Source organism: Leptidea sinapis, chromosome 20, assembly GCF_905404315.1.
Source record: "Leptidea sinapis chromosome 20, ilLepSina1.1, whole genome shotgun sequence".
Classification (NCBI taxonomy): Eukaryota; Metazoa; Arthropoda; class Insecta; order Lepidoptera; family Pieridae; genus Leptidea; species Leptidea sinapis.
Genome location: NC_066284.1, coordinates 1,392,613 through 1,416,532, shown reverse-complemented (window position 1 = coordinate 1,416,532; position 23,920 = coordinate 1,392,613). Strand labels below are relative to the sequence as shown.

General features: G+C 36.6%; 1 protein-coding gene across 1 annotated transcript in view; it reads left to right on the top strand.

The window, feature by feature from the left end:
• LOC126970249 (protein pellino) overlaps positions 1 to 23,920 on the top strand; it is a 100,517-nt gene that overhangs the window by 66,333 nt on the left and 10,264 nt on the right. Inside the window, exons 4-5 of the mRNA XM_050816068.1 lie at positions 19,399 to 19,593; positions 22,348 to 22,527. Coding sequence (XP_050672025.1) covers positions 19,399 to 19,593; positions 22,348 to 22,527 — 375 coding nt within the window. The remainder of the gene's footprint in view (positions 1 to 19,398; positions 19,594 to 22,347; positions 22,528 to 23,920) is intronic.

Genomic DNA, 23,920 nt, shown 5'->3' with positions numbered 1-23,920 from the left:
TATATTGTATGTCATACTTAAACTTATATGTCTACTAGCTGATCCAACAAATGTTGTATTGCCATAAGTATAAAGTAAAAAAAGTATTTTAATAATTCAAATTTTTTGGGGTTTAAAAAATAGATGACGACCGATTCTCAGATCTACCAAATTATTGCTCTCTATTGGATCTGTGGATGGGACAGAATAATGTAAAAATCGCGATACAGAAATAGGTGTGGATCGTAGAGAGGTAAAAATTGTATGTATGTATTTTCAATGCTGCATCATAATAAAATAAATAAGAATAAAAAAATAATTAGAGGTCACCCTTATCTTAGAGGGATATGAAAAATAGATGATGGTCGATTCTCAGACCTACCCGATACGCACACACAATTTCATACAAATCGGTTTAGCTGTTTTGGAGAAGTTTGGTAACAAACACCTCGGCACGAGAATTTTATATACATATTATCAGATTAGCATAGTAGATATGGCCAATAATTATTATTGAAGATTTGCATATTGCTTTTTTTATATATTATTAAATCAAAATTTTTAGGATTCACAAATCTGCCCAATGTATTAAAATTTATATCTACTTTAGAATGAACAATTTTTCATAAAATGAGATGGTTAAATTCGATTAATACTTATGTCTGATAACATGTACCTACTGACAGATATTATGTTGTACAAAAATAAATACTAATTATACTCTACTCCACGATATAATTGTACATGATCAAGACTAAACCAGTTCTTAATGCACTTGAGATACGTCATGTCACTGCGAAAGATATAATAACATTCATGACAGGAATCGCTGTGATCAGTAAGCTATGGCTATTAATGGCTATCAACATAGATCACAGCTAAAAGACATTTATTATCTCAAAATTGATTCCTATAGAATTTTTTACTAGATTCTACTACCGCTTCAAAAACAAATGGCGCTCTGAGAGAGAAGAAGCGGCACAAGAAAGTCTCCCAGGATTATTTTTTCCGTTATTTTTAATAAAATATACTTGTATTGTATTGTCATTGCTATTGCTATTAAATAATCATAATCTAGTCCCAGGCTGTCAGATATATTAGATATTCAGCTGTGGAGTTCTTAGGACAGAGCCATTTTTTAATAAAAAAAATAAATTTATTTATAGATAATGGCTGACCAGTGGCTGGGACTTTAAGTGTACACATTTACCCTTAAAGCTAGGGTTTATAGGGATTGGAATTCCCTTCCTTCAAAATCTAAATGAACTTTTCCTGTTAATATATACACCATTCTTCGAATTTTATGGATGAGTTCCGTGAATTATACGCTCAGACATTCTTGGATGAGATTGGACATGTTCGGACATGAGGATGTGAGTAATGCAATTTGATTTTACCGACTGTGGGAGTCGGTATATGTCTCGCTAAAGTGGCATTTACATTGGCCAACTTATACGTAACCTAATTAGTCTCCTATCTAGTGAAATATTTGATGTTAATTGTGTGTTAAAGGTCAAATCAGTTCACAAAGATTAACCATCGGTTTAATTACTATGCTATAGAAGTAATAGTATTATCATTATGATGTTATGTTCATCTTTTACGTACCGATACATACATATTATAGCCATACAGCATTTATACGAGCTGTCTATCTCTTTTATTCTATATCTTTGCAGTCGTTTTTCTTTCAGTCAACCTCTTTGCTTCACCAAACCTGTCACTTTACTGTCTCATACGTCACTTCATATTTTTGAACGCCATATCTCTTAAGTTTCACTTCTTCCACACTTAAGTTTCTTATGAGTAATGTTTTGCTTAGTACCTTTATTAAATAGTTGTCCATCGCCTCCTTAAATCCAGGCGACCACTTACCATTAGTCATTTATTTACATTCATCATTCGTTTCAATAAATTTGTCTCCGGTACTATTAACTTACAGTAGTATATTGCGTGCGTTTGTATCGTTACGGCGGCGGCGAATATGGTAGTCTTTTCATTTTAACATTTAACCTGGTCTGACTTATTCTGATGATGGTGTCTTCAGTTGATTGTAGTAAAGATTTCGAGTGGGTTCTAACATTGAACATAAATCCTTAAATTACGTGTGGTGTCGCACCAGAATAGCCCCAAGCAATATCCTCCGGTGGGTGTCGTAAGAGGCGACTAAGGGATACAAAGAACGGAGGATGAGCAACAGCATTTTTCAGAGAGCGCACCATCATCAACTGCGATTTCCAGTCGTGGCGGTTGTGGCGAAAGGAAAACATGACAGACACTGGCCCCTAGTCCCCGGCGGCCCCGCTCGTGTTGGTCTCGTTAGCAACCACATAAGCGACGGGGCAGTGGTTACGATCGACGGAATAGGTTTGAGCGGCATGAGGGCGGTGCAGGACCAATCGACGTGGAGGTCTTTGTCCAGCAGTGGACGTCTTCATTGATTTGACGAATTGAGTCTGAGTCAAAGTAGTTTTAAATGTACTTCTTGTAATATTGGCTGCCAGTTGAGGCAAGAAGTATGAACAATTGTGTTCACCTATGGAGATACGACGGACCTTCATTGTATATCTACTACATCACCATTGTTTTCCAAACAGTTCGTTGGTTGTAGTTTTGTAAATAGTATTAGATCATTTCTGTATCGGAATTGTTTAAGATTTTGCACGTGGATAGCGTGTCGCAACACCGCTACGATATCAACGTGCAGCACTCGAATTTTATCGATGATGATGAAGTATGAAATACTCTGTGAAAAATGGAATGGTCGATCCTACTCGATAACAGTGTTGAATTGTTGTTATGAAGTTGCGCTGTGTCCGAATTGGTCTTTACTAATACCGCTCAGACCTTTTTATAGACTTTATAGTAGAATCTCACCCCTGGCCAATAAATACATCTTATACTATGAAAACGAATTATTCTTGGTAAAATATATAGAGCAAAAGTCCGTGGACGGGATCCAATTTTAATAATATTCTCTACGTAATACCGAAAAATTGCACTTTATTATTTGATGTATTTAGATCGGTATTTTACACACATTTAGTATCGTTTACCTGCCAAAGCCACTGTAACACAAACTCCATAATGGTCCATCGTTCTTACCTGTGTTGGGAGCATGCGCTGATAAACTTTCAGTTTTTATTTAAATAACGTAGGTTGGGGTCCTCGGGCTCTTAGTCCAATATGACGACCCATATAGCCGAATGGTTAGTGACCCTGACTACTAAGCTAGAGGTCCCGGGTTCGAATCCCGGTAGGTGCATTCATTTATATGATCAATATGGATGTTTGTTTCCGAGTCATGGATGTTTATATGTATTTATGTATGTTTAAGTAAGTATATTGTATTAAATATATCGTTGTTTTGAACGCATAGTACAAGGCTATGCCTAGTTTGGGGCTAGATAATTTGTGTAAAAGTGTGTCAATATTATTATAATATTAATATGCATACTGTACCTATACTGTTAATTTTCAAATTAACAAAACTGTCATGTCATGTCAAAACATTTATATATAAATCTCTGGGTAAACTTGCCTCTCTATCTGCTTTTTTATGTCCTTAGCCGGTATTATAATTTTATCATAATTTTAGGCAGGATTTAAAAATGTTTTACATGTTATTTTCCAGTACATAAACTGATTGCACAATTGCGAACTTCTAACTATTCTACTTGGATCTTTTTGCTTTTTGAAAACAAGAAGGGTTTATTTAGGTACAGATTGAAGTGAAAAACCGATCTTCAGTTTCAAGCCGGTGTCACCTCTGGTAATACGCCTTCTACCGAGCACGTCACTCATTTTTAAGTTAGTACGTAGAGACGTACTAACTTAAAGATGAGTGAACGAAGAGAGCTTCGTATGCATTTTTTGCTGTAGTGAAACCATTATCCTTTACAGCAAGCGGAGCTTGGTCACCCAGGTAGGAAGTACGCATAATACCCTTCCGATCTCGTTTTTAATACTTCAAGAAGGTACAGACTTCAACTACTAAAACCGAAACGGCCGCACTACACAGTGTGTGCCTTTTAGGGCAGCGTTCTGTTGGAATTTAATTAATATACACACATCTCTCTAACGGTCGATATATGTCCGAATAATCAGTTGTGGAAAAAAATTAGATGTGCCCAGTGGCGATCGAACCAGAAACCGTTTTTCGAGAGACACGTCCAATGAGATCCATTTAATTCTTTTTTTTATAGTCGCAAATATTTTATTACTTATGGCTGTTAGTGTCAATGACATCGTTTGTCATTTCAATACCACCTACGCACATTTCTTTATGCTAGAAAGTTATGTTGGGCGTATTCTATATTGTTTGTATTACCTTTGTTCCATGACATATTTAAATCTATACCAAATATTTTGTACTATATATAGATGATAGCTACTCGCTGTTGCATGAAGAATTTCAAAGTTTTTTTGTTTTGTATTTAGTTTGATTTTTGTATGAAGCTCATAGTTATTCAGAGGGCAATGGAATCAGACATGAGGAGATTTGTAGGAGAACCAAAGTTACCGACATAGTCCAAATGATTGCGAAACTGAAGCGGCAGTGGGCAAGGCACATAGTCCGACGGACAGATGGCCGTTGGGGCAGAAAAGTCCTCGAATGGCGACCACGTACCGGACGAAGACGATGTGTTGGTAGGAACTTTGGAATCCATTCCGACAAAGTCAGGGCCATGAAGATAGTCTTTGTTAGGTCTGTATTTCAGTAGGCGTCGCAATATCCGTGGTCAAGTGTATTTTGTCTCTTATATGCACTTTTATGACGACACACACTTGATAACGGATTAGATACGTATCTATTGAGATAGCTTCCGGGCCTTCAAAGTTTTGTAATGAAATGGGAGGATTAACCTGTTTCAGACAATGTTATATTATATACTATATTTAATTACTAATTATTGTTCTATTGTTTGATTATCTTTGAAGTGAAAGTAGGAAAGAGTACTATCGATTTAATCTTCGAGCACGCTTTTATGACGCTCACTAATTAAAGATACGTATACCTACACAAGTTAGTGTATTTTATAATATTATTACAGTGCTGTACATAGTGTTATTACAATATATTCTTTATTAAATTATGCACAATGCTAGCTGATGCCCGCGACTTTGTCCGCGTAGATAAAGGGTTTTTTAAAATAATAATCAAGTTTGTAATTGAAGATTATCTCATTTCCAATTCCAGTTCCGGTTCCCGTTTTCGCTTCCGTCCCCAACATATTATATTGATCTTATTGTCGATTAAGATTGCTTTAGCTCATCGAAATTCACGTATTTCATTTTGACACAAAAGCCCGCGGGATAAAATGTTGCCCTTTGTCCTTTCCCAAGCTCTTGTCTATCACAGTACCAAATTTCATCAAAATTGGTTCAGTAGCTCCGGCGTAAAAGCGTAACGAACAAACTTACATTCACATTTATAATATTTATTGGGGTAAGTTCAAGGTCACATTGTGTTTCGAAGACATGATTTAAATAAAATACGGGCATACATTCAAACATGTATTTTCATCTCTTCAATCTTCAGTCCTAGTAGACAAACTTCCGGAACTTCAAAGAAGCCTCGAAGCATGGCTGGTAGCATTGGAGGAAAAAATTCTGACCTTGACTCTTCTACATAATATGCTACTAATACTGGTAATTTATTTATATACTACAATATTATGTTTCGTAGAAAGCAATCGACACAAGCTGCTCTAGACTGTTATCACCGAAATCCTCGGAATTATTTTTATTTCAATCTACCCATTTATTTTCAGCTATAGAATGGATGACCTTTCTGTTGTGAGGCGGGATATTGAACCAAGCGTCAGACGGCTTGACGTTCTATTTCCCTTCCTTCATGTTAGTGTCGTTTGTACAATACCTACTGTTGTCTCTTAGCTGTTCCCGATGCGTCAGGTTACTTCCCTAGTGGGACAATTGCTATGATAGAACGAAAATATATTTTTTTAGGTTTTTATTTTCTTAAACACCAAATTCATTTTTTTTTCTTGGCTTTGGCTTCTCTTTCTGCTGCCCTTACCTGCTTCTTTTACAGACTTCAAGTTACCTTTTTTGCAGAACGTTTTTGCCGCTCAAAGTTTTTGGGTTTTTCCAGAATCCTAAGCGGCACTGCATTGTAATTGCCAGGGCGTATTATCATCAGCTGAACGTCCTGCTAGTCTCGTCCCTTATTTTCATAAAAAAAACGATAATACGTGACCAAGTTTGATATTTGAATTGATGATTGAATGTGTGCGTTACCTATTGGCTGACTGCTAACGACTTTCAATCAAAATCAGTATCTCCGTTAGAGACGCCGCATGCTTAGTTTGTCTATACGTTAGTCTTAGATCATTTATACGTCTAGATAGACTATGACAGTTGTGAGAACGTCGAAATAATAACTAACTTCTATTTTGATCAATTCACGCACACTAACACAAAGTGTCATACAAATCGCGAGTGTAGTTTATCGGTTGTTTAGACAAGAGACGTATAAATTATCTAAGACGCTAGTTCATTATAAGTACCAGTGGGAGGCTCATTTGCATAGGATGCCGGCTAGATTATGGGTACCACAACGGATGCTATTTCTGCCGTGAAGCAGTAATGTGTAAACTTTAATCTGTTTCGGTCTGAAGGGCGCCGTAGCTAGTGAAATTACTGGGTAAATTAGACTTAACATCTTGTGTCAAGGTAGCAATTGTAGTGCCGGTCAGAATTTTTGGGCTTTTCAAGAATCCTGAGCGGCACTGAATTGTAATGGGTAGGACGTATCAATTACCATCAGCCGAGCGTCCTGCTCGTCTCGTCCCGTATTTTCATAAAATAAAATCTATGGTTTTACCTGAGTTTCGTATTGTCGCTCACAATGGCGACCCAAACTTGCAATGGGTGCATAAGAATTCGTTCGATGGGCGCCTCTCTATATCCGCAGTACCAGGAACACATATGGGGCCTTCTAAGAATAGCGTTGTGTTCCGTCTGTCAATACATACATCACGCGATGCACCTTAATAGCAAGCTCAAGAGATACAGTTGGCGCCTTAACGAAATGCGACCGTGGCGAGAAATCTCATCTATTTATGTATCAGCGTTAAAAGGTTGCTTAGAATTGTAAGATGTTATTCTAAAGAATTTGTTTAAGAGGATTCTTATGTCCGTTTTCAGTTCGAGTAACAGAATAGATTGTAGGACAATATTGTTCATTTAGAAAGAAGTGACTTTAATAGTACTAAGAATAATAGGATGAAACAGATCATTATTTCACTCGCTTGTTGGTTGTAGGCCGGGTGAGCCGATCGAAGTTTAAATGTTGAAGAAGAGAGGTGGAAGACAAGAAGATGACTTAATGGGAGCATGAGGAAAAGTTAATAAGTTTACCAATGGGAGGCTCCTTTGCACAGGATGCCGGCCAGATTATGGGTACGACAATGGCGCCTATTTCTGCCGTGAATCAGTAAAGTGTAAGCATTACTGTGTTACGGTCTGAAGGGCGCCGTAGCTAGTGAAATTACTGGGCAAATGAAACTTAACATCTAATGTCTCAAGGAGGCGAGCGCAATTGTAGTGCCGCTCAGAAATTTTGGGTTTTTCAAGAATCCTGAGTGGCACTTCATTGTACTGGGTGGGGCGTATCAATTACCATCAGCTGAGCGTCGTGCTCGTATCGTCCCTTATTTACAATACAGTAATATTACTCATTTGCCCAGGTATTTCACTAGCTACGGCGCCCTTCAGACCGTAACACAGTAATGTTTACTCATAACTGCTTCACGGAAGAAATAGCCGCCGTTGTGGTACCCATAATCTAGCTGGCTGCCTGTGCAAAGGAGCCTCCCACTGGTAAACATGACATGATCATTTTTAACGCTACTGACTCTTACGATCAGCTGAAAAAGCGTTTTTGTTCTTTCCATTTTCGGTTTTACATATTTCTGCGAAAAATCTTTTTCAAGCATAAACATTATCAAGAGTTAACTGAGAAGTCGTCTTATTGATGAGAACTTGGAATCATGCTTACCTAACATTAAAAACAACAACATTCAAATCTGACTCTACATTCCAAGGAGATGCGAGCACATTTAGTTTTATTTAGGGTATGTTCCGATTTGCACAGCGAGCACTGCACAGTGCTTTTACTGTAGAAAAATTCGTTCCGTTGTGGACTGCCAGTATACTGCCGCAGTACCCTAGGGAAATAAATGACGTCATAAATCGCCGCCATATTCTACTGTGAGCACTGGCGTTTTCTCGCAGTGCTTTGATCACGTGATCAGTCAAACCCACTCGAGTGCCTAACGTTTTATAAACAATACCTACAGTTTAATCCCAAATATTTTTAATTTGAAAGTACCTACTCCAACAACAGTTTTTTTTAATGAACTAGAAAACTTTAAAACACTCATTTGAATGCTGCATCAAAAAATGCGGCTGACAGTATACGGGATTGCGTTCCGTTTTAAATAGTAACCTATATAACTGGCTATAAAGGAACGGCTTCACAGTATACTAAATAGACGTCACACTGTACAGTGGTCGCAGTGCATATCAGAACATACCCTTAGTGTACTTCTTATTTAGTGAAATAAAAAATTACTAAACAAGCAGAATTGGCTCCCAATTTTTTTTAAATTGTTGTAATGTTTACAATTGCCTCCCAAAAAGTTTCCCGACCACTGATCTAAGCTCATATTATTAAACTCACTTTGATGAGTGGTCTTAAACATACGCCGTTTTTTACTTTTCGTTCTCATAGATATGTACGCATAATGAGGTAAAGTTGCCAGCCCTACTATATAATACTACCTACTGTATATTATGAGGTTCGACTACTATATTACTAAAAAAAGTATATAGCAGGTGAAACTATATTTCTATCTCCTCCACAAAAGCTATTACTGAAGAGTTGAATATCTAAGTGATCGGACAGCCTGGATAGATTATGATTATTTGATAGCAATAGCAATGACAGTACAATATTGTATATTTTTATTAAAAAGAGCGCAAAAAATAATGCTGAGAGTTTCTTGCGCCGCTTCTTCTCTCTCAGAGTGCCATTGGTTTCCGCAGCGGTAGTGGTATCTAGTATATTAGAAATGATATCAAAGAGAATTTTAAAGGAATCAGTTTTGAGAAAATAAATGCCTTTTTATACCTTTTAATAATAATAGTAGTACTATAGTAGACAATACTACAGATGGAAAATGGCAAGTTCTCAGTGATGAAGATTGCACAAAAATTTTTAACATAGTATAATTTTTTTTCTCAATTCAGGCAACAACAGCTTATACAGAGCGTATATTTTCTCATTTCTGTAATATAACAAATGGCGAGGTGAGCGCAATAGAGCCAGCCTAAATCTTAAAGTAGCAAAAAAATATTCTTATAAGAAATAAAGTATGTACTATTTTTGGAACCTACTATTTTTTTTCATCTTTTCGTTATCTTATCTTTTACTTATCGGCGCCGATTTCTGCCGTTAAGCAGTAATGTGTAAGCATTACTATGTTACGGCTTGAAGGGCGCCGTAGCTAGTTAAAGTACTGGGCAAATGAGACTTAACATCTTATGTCTCGAAGGTAACAAGCAAAGTTGTAGTGCCGCTCAGAGTTTTTGGGTTTTTCAATATTCCTAAGCGGCACTGCATTGTAATGAGCTGGGCGTATCAATTACGATCAGCTGAACGTGCTCGTCTCGTCCCTTATTATCATAAAAAAATCTACTATTTTTTTAGGTTAACAATTTTTAACTACTATTATTGATCGACAAAGAGTTGGTAACCTTACAATCAGGTGGTCATAGCAGATAGCCTTAACGAGTATTAAGGTTAATGACCAAAAAACTACATTTAAATTGACCAGGATTAGTATGTATGTAAAATGTAGGAGTAACCATCAATTACTGCCAAGTAACTGTGTTTACTGCACAACAATAGAATCTTTACACTCAAAGGAATACTGGTTAAATTAGCATCGTTCAATTTCGGAAGTTGAACGCGACGGAGTAACCTTGTTTCTTGTGAAAAATGTGGGTGAACCGTTACTTCGATTTGTCATGCGCAAATGACGCGAACAGTCGACTTGAGCATTTCGCGTGCTTAATTATTGTCACGTTTTTGTTTTTTTTATGACATCCGTCAGCGAACTGTTGGGTTTAGTTATTGGTAGGTGCTTCCGTTTGTTTGATTGTTTTAGTAGTCGCCGATCGAGTTATATTTTGGGCATTCGTAAAATTTAAAAAAAAGTTAAAAATTTAATTTGCTCCTAAGAATTGAAGAGTTCCGTTACTTTGTCGTGGATTCTGTAATCAGATCTTAACCAAACTCTCACCAAACTATCTTTGAAGTATAATATCCTTTCCATTAAAAAAATCATCGAAATCGGTTGGCGCGATATTGAGTTATTTTAAATTTATCATCCACATACGTATAGCAAATTTAACACTTTTATGGTTTACTCGTGCCTGTCAGATTTGGACATGGGAATCACCAGCTTTCAAATAAAAAAAGAACCATCAAAATCGGTTCACCCAGTCGAAAGTTGTGAGGTAACAAACATACAAAAAACACCGACGAATTGAGAACCTGCTCCTTTTTTGAAGTCGGTTAACAAACTGCAAGTTGAAACATGTCACGACCATAGATTAAGGATTGGTCTCCTCTGGTCAATAGCTTATTTGTCTGGCAATGGTAATATTTTTTTTAACAAAAGTGCTGTTTTTTTTTTTAAATTAAACATGTGGCGATCAATTTTCCTAAGAGGTATCAGGTTATTCGAATTGCTGTCATTCTGCACAAGTTCCTCAATATCCGCAGCGTTGCAAGCGTATACATAGCAATGTAAGATATATATAGAACCTAACAGTATTTAATAAATACTTCCTTAATATTATTTTAAACTTAAAGGGTAATTACTATACTGTAAGTTTTCCGAATAATATAATATAATAATATAATATTGACACACTTTTTACACAAATTATCTTGCCCCAAGTTAAGCATATAATATAGCCTGTGTTATGGGTTACAAGACAATGATATATTTAATACAATATACTGTCTTAAACATACATAAATTCATATAAACATACATAAATACATTTAAACATCCATGATTCGGTAAAAAAACATCCTTATTCATCATATAAATGCTTTCACCTACCGGGATTCGAACCCGGGACCTCTAGCTTAGTAGGTAGGATCGGTAACCACTCGGCTATACAGGTCGTCGGCTGTAAAGAAAATGAATTAATATATAGTATATTGAGCGACAGTCGTCCCGCAAGGAAGTTTATTGAATTAAGCTTTATTTTGCGAAAATCCATAATTATCCAAAGTTTCTTGCGTGTTAATTCCGATAAAGTCAGAAAAGGCTTCCAGTAGCTCATTGAGGGGGGAGCTAGCCCGTGCAACCGTCCGACAGAAAGGGACAGCAAGGAGACTGTGCTTCCGGGATCGGTAATAGTTGTCTGGAGTATAGAGCCTGGCCAGCTGATCATGTAGATGCGGAGAATCAATCAGAACTCGGATTATTTTGCATACCATGACTAATTGATCATTTGCTCTCCTCTCCTTTGAGCGAGTTGTAACTAAGGCAGCCCAGGAGGAATGCTGTAGGATACATGAATGGGTAGTATCCAAAGTTATGTTTGTACACAAACCTGAGAATAGTTTTTTGTACCTTTTCAAGTAGCCTGTCATAGGTGGAATAATGGGGGTTCCAAACACATGGACATGAGCTTGCTTCTAATTTACTGCGAACTAGCGCATTATATAGAAGGCGAAAGACACATTCTGATTTAATAATCTTAGATTTGTCTTTAACAAAATAGACACGAGGCATCTTCAGGAAATGCTAAATCGCCGAATTCTGGAACGAGAGCTAGTCCTGTAAGGAATTAGCACTGATAAGATTTTTATTACCTTCTTGCTTGGATTTCAATGGTATTTATTAATATCATATTGTGTTTATGAATGAAATGTCTGAATAGACTATGTACTCAATTAATGTATATATAATTTTCGTTATTCTAACAAGATAAATGGATATTTACACTTATGCTCTGATATTATGGCATACTTTATAACTTTGTAACTATTCATTACTCTGCAATAGATGCATCTTGATAATACTTTTTAAGAAATGAACTAGTCATCTTTTATTATCATTGGATTATATTATGTAAGTCTATTACATTAAAACCTTTTTTTTTATGAAAGTAAGGGACGAGACGAGCAGTACTTCAGCTGATGGCAATTGATACGCCCTGCCCATTACATTGCAGTGCCGCTCAGGATTCTTGAAAAACGCAAATTTCTGAGAGGCACTACAATTGCGCTCGTCACCTTGAGACATAAGATTTTAAGCCTCATTTGCCCAGTATTTACTAGTTATGGCGCTCTTCAGACCGAAACACACTAATGTTTACACATTAATGCTTTACGGCGGAAATAGGCGCCGTTGTGGTACCCATAATCTAGCCGGCATCCTGTGAAAAGGAGCCTCCCACTGGTAACTGATTATATAATTGTTTTTTTTTTTTTTAGTAAATTGGCAATTTCCCGAGTGACTTACATTTAAATATATTTACATTTCAATCTGTATCTTATCGCACCAAGTTTGCGTGTTCATCGAAGCAATCTCCGTTTTACCGACTCAGGCACGTTCTGATCTTTTTGCATTCAAAACACCCTGATGTAATATTATATTTGTTAAACAATTTTCAGAATTGAGCTGAAGATGTGTTTTTTGTTGTTGTTCTGATATTTTTACATGTTTAACTATAATAATATATATATATCTTATATAAGTTTTGGTTGTCAAAGTGTCAAGATTTAACATTGAAGCTCTAATAGTTTTAAATAGTAAAAAGTGGTTAAAAGTACTTTTAAACCTGTGATTTATGTTAAAACAAGTAGTGCAAGTGCCAATCCATTGAATTGCTATTAAATTCACTAGTTTAAACAAGAGAAACTTCATTCAAACCACGATAAAAAAATCACTATTATGCAATTTTCTAGATTATTATTCATGAATCATCAATAATCACCAACCGCTGCTGTCAGCTAGCATTGACATTTACTAGCAAGCACTTGACAGCGGGGTGAGCTGCCAACTGCCAACGAGTATACGATATTTAATCAAATCCTGAAAACTGAAAGCATTCCGGCAGACTGGACTAAATCAACTATAGTACTAATTTATAAAAAAGGTGACAAAAACGATATTGGAAACTATAGACCGATAAGTTTGATGGCAAACATATATAAAATTTTCTCCAAGATATTACTATCAAGAATCTCTAAGGTATTAGCCGAGAACCAACCCAAAGAGCAGGCAGGCTTCAGGACAAAATTCTCGACTGTAGACCATATACACACGGTAAAACAAATATTAGAAAAATTTAAAGAGTACAACTGTGTATATTATCTAGGTTTTGTCGACTACAACAAAGCTTTTGACTCGCTAGAACATGATGCAATTTGGAACTCTCTTGAAGTTCAAGGAGTTCATGGAAAAATAATAAATATTTTAAAGAATATATACTCCAAAAGCACAGCTCGAATAAAATTGGATAAGGCCAGCAGCGAGTTCCCAATAGAAAGAGGAGTCAGACAGGGAGATCCTATATCTCCCAAACTATTCTCAGCAGTATTAGAAATGATATTCAGAAATCTTGAATGGGAAAGTGAGGGACTTAATATAAATGGGGAAAAAGTAAACCATCTACGATTTGCGGACGATATAGTACTATTTTCTGAGTCTTCAAAGAAACAAGAGCATATATATGCTACAACAATTTACCTGGGGCATTTATTATCAATCAAAGACTGTATGACAAAAGAAATCGATAGAAGGGTCACGAACTCCTGGAAAAGATATTGGTCGCTCAGCGAAGTGATGAAGAACAAGCATATTCTCATTAAGGACAAAAGAAAGGTTTTTAATGCTTGCATACTACCATGTTTAACTTATGGATCACAAACATGGGCCCTAACCGAGAAAAATCTCACAACTCTAAAAACTTGCCAAAATTCTATGGAAAGAAGCGTCCTAGGTGTTAGATTAAGAGACAGAATGAAGCTGCAGGACATAAAAGAAAAAATAAAATTTAAAAATGTAAGCAAAATTATTAAACAGCAAAAATGGCGATGGACAGGTCATATGATCAGGGACAATTCTGGAAAATGGACGAAAAAAACAATTTTATATCTTATATAAAATTCTATATATATATATATAATAATCCACAGCCCGTGTCTTATTCAGCTTATCGATATTGATGTATTCGGAGTTATAAATCGGTTTGCATGTTTCACCGTAGCGTGACTTCATCGGGTTTACCAGAACGTATTAACTTAGTGCGCAGAAAAAACTAGCTACAGAATAATTTATTATTCGATTTATAAAAACTTCACATTTGAAAACTTAGAGAGAGTTATAAATCTAAGCTTATTTTAATACACTTCTATAGTTTTTAAGTTGGTGAAAACATACAAGCAAGATGGGTGGCTCCTGATGCCGGCTAAACTATGAGTACCACAACGGCGCCTATTACTGCCGTGAAGCAGTAATGTGTAAGTATACAAATGATTTAAGTTTTCTTTAGTATTAATTCCGCCAATATTTGTTTTCAAACAATTCGACACGTGTTTCGCCTCTACACGAGGCATCCTCAGGACGTGTTGTCTCACCAAAATCTCGTCAGAGACATCTCGTGAGTCTCGTGCCAGATTTGCGATTTGCAGACGTGCGGAATTAACACTAAAGAAATAATAAAAGACAATACGACATCGGTACCTTCAAAAAAAGTGCGTACACCTTCCTTAAAGGCCGGCAACGCTCTTGTGATTCCTCTGGTATTGCAAGAGAATGTGGGCGGCGGTGATCACTTAACACCAGGTGACCCGTACGCTGGTCATAAAAAAAAAAGGAAAACTTAAATCATTCGTATAATTATGGATTTCCGCAAAGTAACGCCAACTTCAATAAATTTTAGTAATGTGTAAGCATTATTGTGTGTCGGTCAGAAAATTATTGGGCAAATGAGACATTACATCTTTTGTCTCAAGGTGACGAGCGCAATTCTAGTGACGCTCAGAATGTTTGTGTTTTTCAAGAATACTGAGCGGTATGGCATTGTAATCGGCATGGCGTATAAATTACCATCAACTGAATGTCCTGCTCGACTCGTCCCTTATTTTCTTTAAAAAAAACTTACGTAGGCACGTTACCATCAACAGACCTAACAGGAAGCGTATTTTTAATAGGTTCTTGCCCCCATACGAACGCATACACATACCGTTGCTCTTCCGCAATACAAAACAAAAGATCGTAATGTTTTACGTCGTGCTATATAAAGAATAGAGACGGCGTAGATAAGGATGGCCTTAAACCATCGACGCGTTACGGCCGTGCGTTTAGTCGAGGCTGTCGTTGCAATTACTATGACAGCCTTTCGAAGCCATTTCTATGTAAAATGTCCTTAATAATTTATGTTAGAATATAATTATAATTAAACTGGCACATGAAGCCGCATGCCTTTTGCATGTTATGACTAATTATGGTTTGCAGAATGAATTTAGGGCTAACCCGCAACCTCCTCAGCAATGACGCGGTTCTTTTGCGTTGGATGGCATGGAACCCTCGCATTTGCGAAGATTGCCCAAGCACTGCAAAAGCGGGGCAGCCGCAACATCAACCTTAAACTTGTTCTTTGAGTATATCTGACCCACAGGCTGCTCGCATAGAAGGTTTAACAAAATAATTGTAGCGCGTGGGTCCTCCCTCACACGCGGGATCGTTGTACAATAAAACATTCTTCTTCTTTTAATACGTATATAACTTTATACTTTTTCTATCTTTTATAATATATTACACTACTTAATACAAAATATTAAGCCGAGGGCCAACCGTTCTTACTTTACTTCATTCTCTAATCTCTTCTTCTATTCGATTATTATCTCATCCGCGTCAATATTTTATATTTGAATCATTTTCTGTTCTTTAGCTTGACGGCCAACCATAGAACAAAAGAGTTCTTATATACGAGTAAGAACTCCTTGTTACAATATGCATCTAGTTTTTGTCTTTAGTAATATTATTCGGAAGGTAGGTTTGTTCGTGATAATTAAAATTAGAATGCTACTACGAACCTTCTTCATACATCTAAATATAACTCGAAGATAAACCAATTAGCAGCGGGATGGAGCCATATTTTTGCCCATAATGGGCTTCTAGATACAAATTATCACTTGATGAAGGTGATAATAATGTATCTTTGAGATAGTCGTAAAAATTTAAATGGAAAACAATTTTAAAGATCCATTAATTAATTAAGTTAATTGTGTACGTCGTTATCTCAATTCTTCAGAACACTGTTATAGTGAGTTATTTAGCCGTGCTGTTGTTTTATCAGGTAAATCAAATTTTTTATATTTGCATTACTTAACATAGTTCTTATAATTGGTAGTTGCAAAGCACAATTCAATTCACAAACAACAGTAAATATAATTTTTTTACGTTACATATTACTTACATTATAAAATTATGATTCAATAATATAAACAAAAAATATAATTATTTTAAAGTGTAGCTAACTTAGCCATTATTTTCTTTTGCATACGTTATCGCAGTATACTTAAATTATATAAAACTCTAGGCATATATATAATTCGCCAAGTCGTAACAAAACGTCACCAGTTTTTTTCATCTCTATGTTCTTCTAACTTTTTTTTTATTTTATGGAACAGGAAGACAAAGGAGCGCACGGGTCACCTGGTGTTAAGTGATCAACGCCGCCCACATTCTCTTGCAACACCAGAGGAATCACAGGAGCGTGCATACCATATAGGCCATTAGGCATCTAGAGTGCCTACCTTGCTAGAAAACCAATGCACGCCCCTTGTTGCTGGTCTTAAGGAAGGTGTACCTACTCGCTTTTTTTGGATGAACCCATGTCGTGTCGTCCAGGAAACACCGCACAAGGAAGCTCATTCCACAACGGACCATTCCAAACATTGGAAATAAAAATAATTATGGGTCCCAAATCGAAATAAAAACTATTATATTTCTCAAGATGCACTAAACTGCTCTTCATGAATAATCCCCAAAAAAATAGGAGTTCACTGGAAACAAACATGGGGACACTGGATTTATATATATATATATATATTAAGATAAGATATTCGAAACAAACATTCATATTTCAGAAAATCTGTTGAAGTAGGCGTTACTTTGCGGAAATCCATATTTATCCAAATGTTTTGAGTTTTCATTAGTGTTAATTCCGCCAATATTTGTATTTCTTTAACACTAATTTAAAATTTTCTATATATATATTATATAATTAATACTAAAGAAAACTCACATACAAATGTTTGCTCTTACCGGGATTCGAACCCATGGCCCCTAGCTCAGCGGTCAGGGTTGCTAATCACTAGGCTATGAGGTCGTCATAATTTAAAACTACGTTCTATTACAAATCAGTCAAGGTTTAAGACATTCGGACATCGTCGAATCCCCTCGGATCTAGTCTCCCGGAGACTATCAGAGCGGCACGGGCGCCGTTGAGCGGAACTGGTGACGCAACGCAACCTTCACACTCCTCGATCATCTGAGCCGCTGCTCGAATATTAAGAAATGTTACTTGTTTTCGTATCGTTGGTGGACTGTGTTTGATGGACGTGGGAAGCGAAGCGAGGCGGTAGATACGCAGTATTATATACTGCTTTAGGTACATTAATACAATCCAAATATTTGGGTTTCCTTGAGTGTTAATTCCACCAATATACGTCTTCAAACAATTCGACATGTGTTTCGCCTCTACACGAAGCATCCTCAGGCTTCATATTGGCTCGCCAATCTCTGGCACGAGACTGAGTCTCGTCCAAAACACGTGTCGACTTGTTTGAAGACGAATATTGGCGGAATTAACACTCAAGAAAACTCAAAACATTTGGGTAATTATGGATTTCCGCAAAAGTAGGCGTTAGCCTACTTGAATAAGTTACATAACTACTAACCACACCTCTAAAAATGGGAAGCTATATACGATAACTTCGTCGTATATTACTTTTGGTTATATTTCACAGGAATATGTAAGAAAAAAAATAGCATCAAATACTTAAGTTCGCGATCCCTTGAAACACTAAAATACTAAAATTCCTACGGCCATTTAAACCTAATATTCTATGCGGGAAAATCATAACCTGTCATCAAACTAGTCGAGTAGCACACAGGTCTCACAGCACAAGTAAAGGAAACAACCAGTAAATCATCATTAGTTGTTATAACATAATCCCCGCGCGTTGAAATTGGGAGACGCCGCCATCTTATTGACGTCATGTCCCTTCAATCAGAAGTACTTCACGTCCCATCCGCATAGCGTGTTAAAACCTGAAGTGAAATGTGAGTGGGAAAATAAAACCGTAAGGCCTTAAATAATTCATACGGCAAAGTGTACATCATTCTGTTTAATCCCTTTTCTGTCAGGTATATCGTTTAGCATCAGGCCACATTCTTCGACGGTTTCTCCATACCTACATGCGAGAAGCTCTTTGCCTCGCACAGCTAGTTAGTGTAATCAATTACCGGCTGCAATTTTCCCGAACCGATACGACCTTCAAGCTTAGATCATACTCCAACTTAAAGGCCAGCAAAACATCTTAAACACTAGTGTTGCGGTGTCAACGGGCGGTTGCTTCACCATTCATCCATCACGTGAGCCACTTGCCAGAGTTTGCCCCCCCTTTACATAAAAAAAACTGACTGAGCGAAAAATATGGCATGACGTTGGTACTCTTCCTTTCGCAACGACGCGGCGAATCCGCCCCTGCCAAACGCGAAATGTTGTCGTACCCCTAATCCTTAGCGTTAGATCGCCATTCGTAGTGCTGATACAAAGTACGTAAAGGATCGATCAATGTGCCCTTATTTATAAAATGTAAATTGTTAGTTGTTTATGCACGCATGCAGCAAAATCGAAAGCCGAATTTTCGGTCCGTAACGAAAAAACGACGAACTTTGAATTAAATCCTATTACCAAAGTACTTCGGATCCGACTGTACGGACGGATTTCATTTCGTAACCATAGACATAACTATAAAAAGTGAAGTAGTTACGATCATAATAATGTGAAGCATGAGATATTGTGGGCGGCGGTGATCACTTAACACCAGGTGATCCGTACGCTCGTTTGTCCTCCTCAACGATACTGTAAATGTCAAGTGAATTTGGGAATAAGGTAAACGAAAGACAAAATGTCTAATCGCGAACTTCGTATCGATCTTCGGATCTGAAACACTTTCGTAATAGGAAAATGTACGGATCTGTCAACCGAAACTTCGTATTTCGATTTTGGTAATAGGGCTGCAGGCATGAATTTAAAACTAACTTAATTTCACAATTTGTTCTGCAGATCGGTCGCTCATCAGAACCCCCCATAGACTTCGTGGTGATGGACACAGTTGCCGGAGACAAGAATGGACAGTCCAAGGTGCTGCAGAGTACGATATCGCGGTTCGCGTGCCGCATCATATCCGACCGGAACGATGTCAACAACTGTCGCATCTACGCGGCGGGATTCGACTCTTCCAGAAATATCTTTCTCGGTGTAAGTATAAGTCAAAACAAAATGTATTGATTTAGGTCAAAAAATTATAGTTATGAATGTCAAAACTATACAGAATCGGCAGAAAACTCATTGGCACTTCCTTTGCACAGGATGCGGGCACAGCCAAAGATTATGGGTACCACAACGGAGTCAATTGCTGCCGCGAAGCAGTAATGTGCAAGCATTATTGTGTATCGGTCAGAAGGGCGCCATACCTAGTGAAATTACTGGGCAAACGAGACTTAACATCTTGTGTCTCAGGGAGACTAATAGAGCAATTGTAGTGTCGCTTAGAATTTTTGGGTTTTTCAAGAATCCTGAGAGCCACTGCATTTTAATGGGCAGGACGTATCAATTACCATCAGCTGAACGTCTTGCTCGTCTCGTCCCTTATTGTCAAAAAACAAATATATTTCTTACAGCTTCATCATTTCACTAAATGTTTTAAATCTATCAATGCAAAGCGATCCAACAAATATACACTAGTACCTATATATAGGTAAAAAAAGTGAATAAATCATTACAACAATCCAAGAGTTAAATATCCCGGCTAGGTGGGTACCACAGCGCCTTCTATCTAGTAATATGCACGCATATTCTCTTTCGGTATGAAGGGCGCCGAAGTTTGTAGAATTACTGGGGTATGAATGAGGTATAACTTGCATAAAAATGTCGAGCACAATTTCAATCACGAATACTAAGAAGCGCTGCATTTAGGAATGGGCATGCAGTGCACCTCCTCCTTGCTTTTCTCGTCTTGCACTTCTCGAATCTGCTATTTTCTAAACGTTTCCTCCGAAGCACCGATTCTGTTCTCAATGAAAATCAATCAATATTCAATTCTGTGATGGTACAAGATGGATTTTACTATAAAAAAGATTAAATCCCGCCAAGTTTCTACCGCTCGTCCTTTTCCGCTCTGAGCCACTTAATTTCTGAATTTCTATAGATGCTTTCAAAGTGGAATTTAAATTTAAACTATTTGGTACGTAGGAAATTGAATTCCTAACGTTAAAAAGTGACAACCAAATAAGTAGATACGCTCACAATGGCCGTCAGACAAAGAGGATACAAATATTAACAATTATTACAATAATGAGATACCTTGAATTTTAACTAATATAATAGCTGTTATTATGTAGCAAGTTTATATTAAAATTGAAAGCCGTTATTATCTTGAGTAAAATGTCTGCTTTGTTGATTTTTATCGTTGCGACGAGTACAATGTAAGTGAACCTTCCTTGACAAAGACCTTTATCATGGCTTCCGAACTGACAATAGCGATTGTTGTCGTGCATTACTGACAGTTAGGTAAGTGCTCAAAGTTGCCAGTTTGTTTTAAGAATTTTGGTTGAAGGTAATTATTTAAACGTACATGCATAAGGTCGGACATTTTTTATAAAAAGAAAAAAACAATCTTCAGCCAATGTGCTTTATTTAGATAGAAAAAGTGGCAACATTGTCACGCATAACATGTCGTACAGTAGAACCTTTCTTTGTAATAAATATTGATCTTCTGCAATTTCGAATTGTAGGTCAAAAAGTTTCAAAAATCGTCCCAGTATGCACGCAATCCATGTTTCTGTCTCTTTTATGCATAGTAATCTAGACAGTGACAACTATTCAGTTGACCGTGGTTTACGTAGTGACGCCTTCTAGAATATGGACCGTAGAGTTGACCTAGGCCAGTGTGGTCGATTGGCTAGGTCTGATCTTCCCAATTCAGGATAGGCTTACAGCCCATCGATGGGAGCGTAGGTATATGAGTTTTCGACAATGACTTTTTGTGAAGAGTGTAGTACAGAGTAAATAAATGATTAGAAATAGAATAGAAATATATTTATTTACCATAAAGTTTTAGAAAAAATAACAACCACGGTAGATAATAGTTTGTATTAGATTGTTAATTGTAATAATTTGTAATTCCACACTTACCACTTTATAATTATTTACATTGTATAGTTTCTAGAATTAAGATTAATTACTAAGTTACTTAATTTTTTCATAATTAAATTGCTGAATGTACCTAATTAGAATAACCTAGAATTAGTATGTAAGTGCAAATCAATTGTTAATGTTAAGTTGAGTTATTGTTGGTACATCTTAAATAAATAAATAAAAATAAATAGGGTGTGACAATAGTATAACATATTGCAACCGCAATTGGTTAACGTCATGAAGTTACATAAGTTTGTAAAGGGTCTATGACACGGGGAGAAGATCTGATATAAAACTTTCAGCCCATCTTTTAAATCATAATATAACTTAGGGGGATACGTTAATATTCGATTCTAGAGGTTTGCTTTATATACCTAATTTAAAATAAAGCGAGTACAGGTGGTTTGGTCATGTTGAGAGGTTCGACGAATGTAGATTTATAGTAGTAGTAGGTTGACCTAGACGTGCAATCCAGAATCAAATGAGAGATGCTCCTACCGAAAATGGGCCAGCTTAATACGCCATGTAGACTTGGAAGTATTGTGAAGCTTTTTCCATGGTTTAATGGGGCGTGGAAGAAAGTTCCTTGAGACTGCACTGAGGGCTAAATCATTATACCAAGTGATTTCGGTCGTCCCAGAGAATCACAGGCATGTTTTGTTTTTATAACGCTAAGCAGAAATTTTTTATTCGTGTGTAAATGTAATGTTTGATCTTCAGTCCTCTTTCGCATCTCCCCAGACAAACTGCTTTCATGCAGCTAAGTGCTTGGCAGTTTAATGAATTCTAATGCAAATCCCTGTCTATCATTTACAGGAGAAAGCGACGAAATGGTCGGAGAATCACGAGATCGACGGGCTCACGACGAACGGGGTGCTCATCATGCACCCTCGCGGTGACTTCTGCGGAGGTGACGCCACGTGCGGCCCCTGGCGCGAGACCTCCGTCGGCGGAGCCGTGTTCTCCCTCAGGGAGAGCCGCTCTGCACAGCAAAAGGTAAGGGAAATCCTTTTTAATCCGCTTTTATTAACTTCATACGTATGTTAGTATGTAACGGAATCTTTGAACATGATTATGACCCCCTTCAAAACTTCGGATTAACTCGAAATTTGCTTAGTAAGACCCGATGACAATTCAATATAACAAAAAAAAACTAAAAAATTGAAAAATAAATAATAGTTTGAAAAAAAAAACTAAAAAAATTCGCTTTTATAGAAAATCCCACTAAAAAAAGAAAATAAATCTTGTAAAAAAATGCGTAGGGCGCTTTTCAAGAATATTATTAAAATAACCTTTCTACTCATATCTGTTCATAAAATATTTATAACTATTGGTACCATTCATCTTCTATTTTTTTGTGGGATTTTCTATAAAAGTGTATTTTTTAGTATTTTTTAATTTTAACCTAGATACTATATGATCTTCACCAGTCCCACGCATTAGGGATGGTATGGCGTTGCCTATTAGTAAACCTTCTTGTTCACAGTCGCTTCTTTATCGCAGTATATAATATATATTAATACCCGCTTAATTTGATTGCAAAAAAACGATATTTGAGAGATAAAATAAAAAATCGCAAGCCTAAATTAGTAATAATATACTAACGCTAAAGGGTGAATCGAAACCCATACTTTAAATAAATAATAAATGATTGCACCGACTGGAATCACAATCATGATTGTTTCTATTAATAAAGCAGCATATTACAGATTACATAAATAATTAATAATAATTTACAATAATAATGCCAATAACAACGGTTTCCCTTATATTATATTACGGTTTCTGAAAAATTCAACATGGTGTGACGACAACCTACTAAACAAAAATGAGATTTATTTTGTGATTATATAGGTCGTATCGTTACATAAGAATATATTGTAACTAAATATATACATAATGGGTACTACATGATAGATCATATTCTGAATTTAAACATTTGTTGATACAGTTCCATATCTTACTAAGCAATTTGAGGTAGGGTGCGCCCTTAAGCATACAATTTAAGTACACAATTTATTACCTTTGGCCCTGCATCCAAATAAGATAAATTTTACGTTTATTTCAGAGATTACATACATAACCACAATTACACTTTATACTAACCACCACTCGCGTTGCATGTCTCGTGAGGAGTATGTTATCTATACACTAGCTTCTAATATGTTAAGATTGTATTTATAAGTAGAGCTGAGTTGTGTTGTCCAGTACTGCCATATACTATTACAAGAGCCAAGAGCATTTCTTTTCTCAATATAAATTCCTTTGGAATTAGGTTTAATGTTGATTTAAGCACTACCACCGCTTTCTGAGGGAGAATAAACGGCGCATGAAATTCTCATTAAGGAGCCATTAAAATAATATTTTTTACGACATTATCGCAGAAAGC